Genomic DNA, 10546 nt, shown 5'->3' with positions numbered 1-10546 from the left:
GGCAAAAAGGTAAAAGTTTCTGCATCAGCAGGGTACTAGGGGGAATCTTGTTGTATCATGATGAAAAAAGCCAATGTAAGGACACTTAAGAAACACAGCAGAACAAACTAGTGTTTTTTCCTACCATGAGAGGATCTTAATGTTGCTCAACTGAAAAAAAAAAAAAAAGTCAATAAATTCTGTATTTTCACTCACTGAAGAACAAAAGGGAACAGGAAGAGAAATCCACAGTAAAAGAATGAAGTGTTTGCAGAGATACTGCTGCACAGCTTAAACACCACATACCAGCCTTTCCAGTTCCATATGATGCTTATGGCCACATAGACATGAAAGTAATTTAAACTTTATCTCAAAAAATGTCCTAAGGTGAAAGAAACTACAATTTAGAATTTGGAGAAAAGAGCAAGTTACGCAACACTGAGAGGAAAACTCTTATTACATGCATTACACAAAATGAAAAGTTTCTACCTGCCACAGTAATTTCATTTATGACACGCTCAGTTTGACTGTGATGTGTTACTTGCTTACAATAGCCATAAATTGTAATGCAGTGCATTCACAGTACCATGACTTATGTCAATGCAATTTGCAGGCATTTTCTTTTTTAAGTAAATGTCTCAACAACAGAAGTTTAGCATTTGTGCACTGGTCACAAGTCACCAGGTTGGTCAGTCCTTACATCCGAACAAGACTAGGGACAGTAAGAATTCATGACTTCTCCAGTAAGAAACTAAGAAATGCAGTGACAGGAAGGGAGACCTCAGCCACCAGTACTACATGGACATAGATTCAAGCAGTGACACAAACCCAAAGACTGACCACTAGAGAAAAATATATTATTTTCATTTTAATTTTTGTTGCACAACATAGTTATGTCAAGAAAAACAACAACAGAATTAAGCTCAGGTACTTCAGAAATGAAGAAAGGGCTTGGCTTGTGGTTAAAGTCTTTAAAGTTCCATGAGGTAGAATATCATCAAGGATCTTCTTTCCCAGAATATATTAAGCAGGACAAATCCAATTTAGTTTTTAACGCTGTTGAAAATTCTTTTGATAGTAGTTCATGAAGGGATACTTTGTCATGAGAATACACCCAATTCCGCCCAGTCCAGTCATAGCGCTTGGGCCCACTAGAAAACAAAACACACACTGTGTAAGTATAGATTATTCATGGGAAGCTGCTCGAAGCCTGTATTTATAATGTCCCCAAAGAGTACCCAGGAAAAGGAAGCAGACAGCGTGGAAAAGGACTGCTGGGCAGTCTGAAGAAGTGGAGCAGAAAAGGCCAGACCTGCCAGGAATGGCTGAGCCATCCAACAGATAAATCTGAAAGGTGACAAGATTATCAGTCACTCCCTGTGGACATAAGCTCCTTGCCTTCTCACTTGATTTTGCCAATTTCTTTCCTCACCCTTTTCTTCCCTTACCCATGTAATTTTCTTGCACACAAATATGACAAGGGGTATAACGCTGAATTAATGCTATTAAGTAGTGCTCGCAACAGTCATGTGCAGATATTCTAGGCACAGCAGAACACAGATCACCACTCGTGTTCTTTTTAGATGGAACAAAAGAATTTACCGGCTGAAAACAAATACATTGGCACATGGGAGATTTATATTTAAAATGCTCTTTTCCTCTGTGCAATCATATAGTTGCTGGCTTGATTTTTCAGGCCTACATTAAGTCTCAAGAAAGAAACTCAAACAACCCAGGCCATTACAGACCTTTCTATCCACCCAATTCTCCACATCTGCATCAGGAGAATGACCGAAAGGCCCTTGCTACTGTTAATGTCAGTTGGAAAAACTAAGAAAAGAGAAAGGAATGAAATGGTCATCCGGGATAAACACACAAACCATCAGTCTTAACCTTGAACTTTAGGACAAAATGCCTTGGAACTCAAGAAAACCCATGCACAGGGTCTCCTAGAAAACAGACTATCCCATATATACACAAGAACAACCTGCAGGTTCTCTACGAACATAAACAGTAACCTGGACCTTGAATATCCTGAATTACTTGTAATATTCAAGTGAAGAACTTTCCAACCACTAACCAAACCGTGACAAGTCACAACTGCAAACAAATCGAAGTCACTCCCACTGAAATCTCACTTGCTGTATGTGAGCTGGTAACAATTTGAAGTTGAGTTTATTTGCTCCAGTCACTTTACTATGCATTTCTCACTGCTTTGTCTTTGCAGCACAAGTGTATGTTTATACTGTCCTGCACCTAGAGAATGACAGAATGGGATGCAGCCATGCAAGAAAATCAGGCTAAAACAGGCCATTTAATCAACAAAGGACAAAGAAATTTGTAAATTATTTAAACTGTTTTTAAATGTAAAATAGTAAGTAACAGTGGTATGGTTAGCATGTGAAACACCTCCATAGTTCTCTGAATCTCCAAAATGCTGCACAAATGTGATTTCTTTTTCATTTAAATTAACAATTTAAGGAAGGAGCTTGTGAATTCTATAAAATGCATATAATGTAAATATAGACTAAATATATTTCCCATGGAGAGTAATTTTTAAACAGCAAGAGAGAAAAATTAAAATATCACATTAAGGTACTACTAGGAAATGCTGTGTAAGGTTGAAAAGTATTTTCAATCAAAGGAGCTACAGGAAATTACTGCAATCACACTGCTGGCAGGTTGCACTCACCCTCTCACCCCCTTTTTAAAAAATTGTCAACTAATTAAAGCTTTACAAACACAAACTTATGTATACTTTGGTGTGTAGATGCATGATAGCCAACACCAGGTCAAAAAAATTTAAGAAAATGTCTCTCCCATCTTAAGAATTTGTATCCCTCTGGATACATTCTTAAAGACTCGAGATTCTATATTTACTCTACAAATTTCCCAAACATAACATTCAATGCAAGTAACCACTGGCAGTAACATTCTTTCACTTCCTAGTAAATTGCACTTAAGAAGTATGTCACTCCAGATCATACAGTATTTGCTCGAGTTTTTCAGAAGTTAGGAAGTAAGTGAACATGTAGCATCATATTTCAGGAAATACCGCTGTTTACTGTTAATATCAGTTAGGGAAGCACAAAACTTAATGTTTGTAGGTAAAACATTTTTCATCACAGATGATGAAAAATACCATCACAGAATTTTCAAGTTTATCTCCTTCCTGGTTGTCCTGGTTTCGGCTGAGACAGAGTTAACTTTCTTCATAGCAGCTAGTGTGAGGCTGTGTTTTGGATTTGTGCTGAGGAGAAGGCTGATAACATACTGATGTTTATAGTTGCTGCCAGGACAGTCAAGGACTTTTCAGCTTCTCTGCTGTGCCAGTCTCTGCAGGTGCAGGAGAAGCTGGGAGGGAGCACAGCCCTGATTACCAGCCTAGGACTCCACCTTGGGTTTAGGATTGAGACTCAAATGGGACAATGGTACATTCCATGTCAGGCATGCCATCCCCAGTGTATAGATGAGGCAGTACTTTCACTTTCTGGGTCAGCTCTCTCCAGGTGGTATCTTGCTCCAGGTTGTCTCCCTCTGGTTTGCCCCTCTCTCAGGGTCATCTTGGTCTCTCAAACACTCGGGCTCTTATCTGCATTCCAGGATTTTGTTTTCAGGACTCTTCCTGCTTCAGGATCATTAGCTGGGAATGGTCTGAGCCTTGGTCATTGGGTGGTGAGCAGTATCACTGTAGTATCACTCATTTGTATATTTGTATTTATTATTATTATTATTATTTCAACATTATTGTTGTTTTGTTGTTAAATTGTTCTTATCCCAACCTGTGAGTCTCTTTTTACCCCTTTAATTCCCTCCCCCATCCCCGGGAGGGGGCAGGGTGCGTGGGCAGTGTCATGTAAAACTACAACATTTGTGTATTTCTGTTCTCTACTGGAGCAATAAAAAAAAAATAATGAAAAGTTTACCCTTTTTTTCCCACTAATTCCATACACTGAAGCACATATGCCTCAGCTCAACCAATAGGAATTATCTGAATTTTGGTTTTCATAAATAGATGAAACCTTTCTGTCACTGACACAAAAATCTTATAGTCATCTTAAGCGGAATCAAGGTTCAGAAATTATGTTTGTTGCAAAATACATGGAACGAATAAATTCTGACACACAGCCTGCATCTGTCTAAACAAAAAGTTTTCTTAGCTTTCTAGGCCTGGGCATTGGCAAGTCATGTACCTGTTAAGTAAGTTATTTAATTAATAAAAGGATTCTAGGATAGGAAGAGTTAGTAGGAAAAAATTACTAACCTAGTATGCTGTGCACCAGCCAGTAGGTAAGTACACTGAAGCAAAGTTAGAATTTTCTTTAGGCAAATTTTACAGCTATTAAAATTGTTTATCTTAAAAATCTTAAATTGCATTGTGCCTTTTTCTTTCCCCAACACAAACACGACTACAGAATTCTAGTACTGCAAAACCATTCCCAGTTTTTGCAATCAATATATTATTTCTGAAAAACATTCAAGAGCTATGCCCGCATAGTTACTGGGAGTGTTCCTACATTCCATCTAGCTTGTTCCTTCACCAGTAACACTGACCAACTCCCTCACTTCTCTCCCTGGGATAGTGTCAGAGAATACAAGTTTCTGGGGAGACAGCTACAATGTTTTCCCACTTATCTGGCTGTGCTTCCTGATGAAACCAACCAGAAAACCTGGAATGGATCAAAACACAGTGTTAGAAAAAGCAGAGGGAACAGCTAGCCAAGGCTCCAGTAAAGTGCAGATGCTTTACAAAAACAGCTAGTGGGAGAGCACATAAACATATAAAGCAGGAAATCCCACAAGCTTAAAGGGGAAGAAGCCACCCTGTTTAAATACAAAGAGAGGTTTAGATCATAACATCATCATCACTCTTTTATCCAACAGAAGCTTTGTTGGTTTTTTTTTTCTAATCATGGCTGTTTGTTTTTTCTATGAATAAGCTATAGTCCTGTAGGCAGTGGCTTTGGACTGGAACAGGGTATGAAAATTCTGTATTATGCATTTCCTGGATTAATTCCGGTATGTCAATATAGTGCACCATGCCTCAAACCCCTATAACAAATTATCGAACATTTAGATTATATAATGTTTGGAGAATATACTGAGGAAAAGAGTTATTTATGAAAAGGAAATTACATAGTCTGTGCCGTGCTATAAAAAACGGGAAGTACATTTCCACCCAGTCTGCAGACATTACATAACTTACCTAGTGGGTGAGGACAGCCAAATCTGCCGGTTTGGTGTTTGCTTATTGATTACGTATGTTCCCATGTCTCCACCTAATTTAACTGTTAGAACTCCACTCTTAAAACACACAGAAAATAAGTGAGTAATTAAAAATTTGCATCCTGTTACTTGACAAGAATTATATAATCTGCAGTAAATAAACATAAACTTACACATCTGTATCACATTCCCAACTAGTTCCCAAATAATAGCTTGGAACAATGGTTGTTAGGTATCAAAAACTTGTGTTAATACCTAGGACAACCTGGATATATTAGAGTCTGATCTAGACTTTAAACCTTCTGGTCTGATTTAGCGTGTCTGCACCATTCACAGTAGCACTACTTAAATAATAATCTTCAGCTGTGACCTGTCATCATGAAAGGACTGCAACTTTTCTAATTTGTGAAAAATGCAGAACTGCTATGGTTCAAAGTCAAGAAGCTTTACGTGTCATTGCTTGATTCCTGAGCCATGCAATTCTACCCAACTTCTCTTAAATAACTGTAACAGTTTCCCAGTGAATAAATACAATTTTTTCTCTGATAATTCTGATGAAGTGCCTAGATCTGGAATCATACCTCATACCTCAATGCTCCACTTCTAAACAACATGAGGTCTGGCTTGTTTTAGTTATGCCAGCTTTAGACCATCATCCTAGCGAGCTTTTATTTTCTCTTTCTTAGCCACATTTCTTCCTGACAACATGATTCACATTTCTCTGATATTTTCATGAGCGCATTTGAAAAGCAGATAAAAACATTTCTGTCCTAACTTTACGAGTAAATGAACAACACTACCTGGAGGACTAGAATTAACCTACAGATGATCTGAATTATGCTAATTAAAAAGAGTATCTCTATAGAATACAGTTTGATGATTCAGGTAGTAGGTTAGTCATATTTAGTCTACCGTTTCTAAAATACTTCACGCCCTATATGACAATAAAGCTATAAGAGCAGGTTGGGGTGATTAGGCCTCATTATCAACATAAAGGTTTCACTGTTCTTTTATGTGCTCTGTAGTGCCATATTAACTATTCAGCATGATGTTATGCTGCATGCTACAGAAACACTGTAAGTAAATAGGTTTCCAAAGAGTTAACAAAAAATCTATACTATTGCTTACATTGTCAGCTATTGGAGTGTTGTTCCTCTGTCACTGCAAATTATTTAAATAAAGGTTAACTTCTAATGCTATGTTTAAAACATTTTCCCATACTTCTTGCAATACTTTTGAAACACCAGAAAATACAACCTGAGTTTTTAAGAACTTGAAATGCAAGATATTTTTACTGTATTATAAGGAATACTACTGTGTGAGTTTTGTACTACTGCGCAAACATTTGTTGGCTCCTAGTAACAAGAATGTTCTTCAAAAGAGAGTTTTTTTTCCCTGGACACGAAGATATAAATTGCATGAAGAAATCAAGTTTGTAACAATTCACTGGCATAACAGACCTTTATCACTTTCGCCACCTTGTGGCTTGCTATACCACTAGCCTCGTTTGTCTGGAACAAACTGGTAAACTTGAGACTATTTAACCTTTCGCTCTTAACAGAAATGACAACATATTATTATGTCACCATACAATCTATGCAACAAAGCAGTACTAGTAAAAATTAAGGTGGATGTAAAAATAATTCCTTTTGAGCCTCGCAGCGAGTCAATGTCAAACACAATCCACTCTACAGTGGCTGGATATAAAATTCCAACATAAGATGACTCATGACCTTCATGTAATGAAGTATCTAACGATGTCAGAGAGTTTGTCTTTTTTTTTTTTTTTTTTTTTTTTTTTTTCTTGCACAGTGCAACCCAAACCATCTACTTCAATGTCCCTGAGCATAAAATCTTAACTGATGGGGCTAGTAGAAAGCAATCTCCTAGTGAGTGATAAGGCATGAAGAGGGAGCAGTAGTTACGTGACCTCAAAAAAATGCAGTAGTGAAAGACCCATGCTGCAGACAGCAGTGAAGGGAGATATTTTCCTCCAAGTTGTGTAGAGGGCTGTAACATACAAACCATTTCAGGAATTGTATATAAAACCAGTAAATTCCCTATACAAATAGAATATAGACATTTTTGATCTGAGTCTTTCACTCCTGTAAAAGAAATTGAGCTATTAAAGGCTCCAATTATCAGGCTAGCAGCCACCCAATCTCTCCCATGACAGTAGCCTTCTCCCCATATATGCTCTGGTCTCATTTTTGCAACCACTTATCCAAACATTTCATCCTCTTGATGCTTCTCTCCACCACAGCCTGAGTCATCAGTAAAGCCAGCACAAACATACTCTACCTGGTCAAGACAAATGCTGCTTTTCAGTATTTAGGGCAATCAAAGAAACTGCTCTACCAGTTACATGTGATGCACACTATGACACGTAGGCTTGTCCTAGTACTCACCAGGAGGGAAGTGACTGCTGATGTCAGATGTCGATGTGTGTTTAGAAAAATTTACAAGTCACTGTGAAATTAGAAAGCAGTTTCTGTTTCCTCTTGTGCTCATTTATTATTCTGTACTATGTCTTTATACACTCAAAATTGTAAATCCTCAAATCATACAACAGCATGTGTTACTTTTTACTAGAATACTTGTGCCAGTCAGTATAAGCAGGCACATTTTTAAAACAAAGATGTAAAAACTCATTGTATTTTAAGTGTTGGCACTAAGGTGACTAATTTAAAATTCTACTTCAAAGAAAAACAAACTACAATAATCAGTGGTTATTTAAAACATACCCCTAAAGAGACATCATAATCTTCTGGGGTAAAAGGCTTATCTGTCAGGTCCTCAAAGAAATCTGCTAAGGAGTCCAGTGTTTCTTCAGCCAGTTTTTCGTAAGTGGTCTCATCTAAAGAGCTACAAGTGAAATACAAAGCCAAACTTAGGAGGAAAGACATGGAACACAGTATTTTCCCTATAAAAAAAAAGCAAGACCATAATCGTGGTGGAAACAGTAACTGAGAAATGATCACATAAAACAAATGGTAATTTTTCTTAAGGTAATGCAGGTAACAATCCACCTTATAAATGGAGGTGGAATTTAGAAATTCTGGTAGAAGAGATCTCTAACTGAGGAATACGTACTTCTTTCCTTAGATGAACTGACCCCTGTGTACTAAGAGGACAGAGTTAGACTTCAAAATAAGGCATTTTCACAAAAGGACTTTGTGCAAGAATACTTAATCTCTATGAATAGACACAAGTATATCCTGTTTAGAAGCATATGTCATTTGACTCTAAGAAACCCGCTGTAGCTAGAAGTAGTTTAGAAACATCAATACCAAGTGCCATGTCTATGTACAGTGTTTGACTTCTGAACTGGAATTAACAATGCAGCCCAGTAAGTTGATGTTATTTAAAGTCTGTTTATGAACTAATACATACAATTATCTTCTTCTTCAGAGAGTCTCAAAGCACCCTTGCAGCTATTATGTAAAGCTTACAGCACTTGTGAGACTGCTTCTGCTATCCTCTTTAAACAAGTCCCCACTAATTTTTTATACAAAGTCTAGAACAGTTTAATTAACCAAATGTAATTAAATCATGTCAGTTTTTCCATCCACGTTGACTGTCAACTTTTAAACAAGAGTGTAGGTGGATATCTCTAGCAACAGACAATTCAATAACATAATTTCAGTTTTTCCTAATGGGTATGGCAATACAACAGGTACTATGAACCACGGTGACTCAGTATCTTTCAGTTGATGGTACAGAACATAAATTTTTTAAAAAATTTCTTGCTAGCCAGTTACGGAAATACACTCTATGCCACATATGTGAGGGACACCACAGAAACTCCTAGCGGTGTGGACAATGGAAGGCCTTAGGATTAGGCAGGATTCATGTTCAGTGTGCAGTTCAGGTACTTAATGGCAAGAGGCAGTTTAGACATCTGCACGGTCCTTCACTGGGCCTCCAACAGCTCCATCAGAAAGTGTCTTTTACAGGTACTGCGTCACATCCTGGCAATGCAAGGCAGAAATTTCATGTGCCCTGACACATGTGAAATGGTGCCAGACACCTATGTTTAGGTACATGAATTATTTCTAAAGTGACTTCCCACATTAACCCAAAATGCCTTTTGCTAAAACTGTACTTTTCCCCTACTTCATATCAACATTACATTAGCTTGATAGTCTTGTCACATCTAGAAATTATTTTAAAATTGAGAGACAATATTTTCACATTAATATCTCAACATAAAATTTACCTTGTGTCATTCAGAGTTCCTGCATTTCTTAAATTCATGAAGCGAATGGTCTTGCTCTTTACCTCTGGAGCATACTGTAATTTCTGCTGAAAGTAACCATAAGTAAAATGGACTTAAAATGTTAAGAATTATAAATTACATATTTGTCACATAAATTAAATAGATCCTTGAAGACCTTTCCGCCTTCCCTCCCCCCTGTAAATTATTCATATTCTATGTCACAGAGCTAATATGAAAGAATTGGTCCTTGGATGACTGAAGGCAGTCTATATCCTCGTCTTCTGCCACAAACTAATGAAAACAAAAAATAATTTTACTCATAGAATAGGGAACTAGGAAAGAGAAGAACTGTTTTATTTTCCATTGCTCTACCACAGAGTTACTGAGCAACTTCAGACAACTGGCTTAAGCCAAGATTTTCACAGGTATCCAATACTCAGCTTCATTATCAATATCTTGGGTCCCTCTGTTAAAATCCATGAATATATTCAACTGAAATAAACAGAAGCCCTGAATCCTCCTTACTTCCAAAAGTTAAGAGCTACCATCACACTTCACATTCCCTATCTCTTCTCCTGATGGCTTTCTGTGTACTTACACAAGGTTTTGAAAACTGAGTTGAAAAACAAATGGACATTTAAAAAGGAACTATGACAGCACCTCTTCAAGCACACGAGAGCAAAACACAAAAACCCCTCTCTTCCTACGGTGGGACACCTATCCTCAGGCACTACAGATGAATTGGCCTGTCAGTCCCAAGCTACGACATGGACAAAATACACACTGATACCGACATGTTTTTGCTCGTACCATTTAGCATATCGTTAACAGACCCTTAGGATCAAAAGCTCCACGAGCATAAACACGTTCACGTTCTGGTCAGATGGACAAGCTGTAACTCCGTTAGCGCGCTCATACTCGATTTATGGCTTGAGGCTGCCAACACGGTGCGAGCATACAGCTGGTGTCCCCCCTGCACACACCAAACCCAGGGGCAAGGTCGGCCAGCACGCCTCTTCTGCCACCGTTCAAGGGCAGCAAACAAGGCGCAGCTTTGCAGGACAGCACGCCTGCGCCTGCTCGGCCTGGGAACCCCCGGGGCCGCCCGCCCAAGGCCGCTGC

General features: G+C 38.1%; 1 protein-coding gene across 1 annotated transcript; it reads right to left on the bottom strand.

The window, feature by feature from the left end:
• Positions 1-976: 976 nt before the first annotated feature.
• FXN (frataxin) lies at positions 977-9510 on the bottom strand (the record flags this gene model as incomplete). Its single annotated transcript, XM_010080479.1, has 4 exons — positions 977-1130; positions 5186-5283; positions 7950-8070; positions 9425-9510. Coding segments are annotated over 4 exons (459 nt in total), but the record flags the coding sequence as incomplete, so codon positions are not given.
• Positions 9511-10546: the final 1036 nt, after the last annotated feature.

Source organism: Pterocles gutturalis, unplaced genomic scaffold (genome assembly GCF_000699245.1).
Source record: "Pterocles gutturalis isolate BGI_N339 unplaced genomic scaffold, ASM69924v1 scaffold17699, whole genome shotgun sequence".
Classification (NCBI taxonomy): Eukaryota; Metazoa; Chordata; class Aves; order Pterocliformes; family Pteroclidae; genus Pterocles; species Pterocles gutturalis.
Note: the sequence above shows the minus strand (reverse complement) of the source record. Positions and strands in the feature narration are given on the sequence as shown.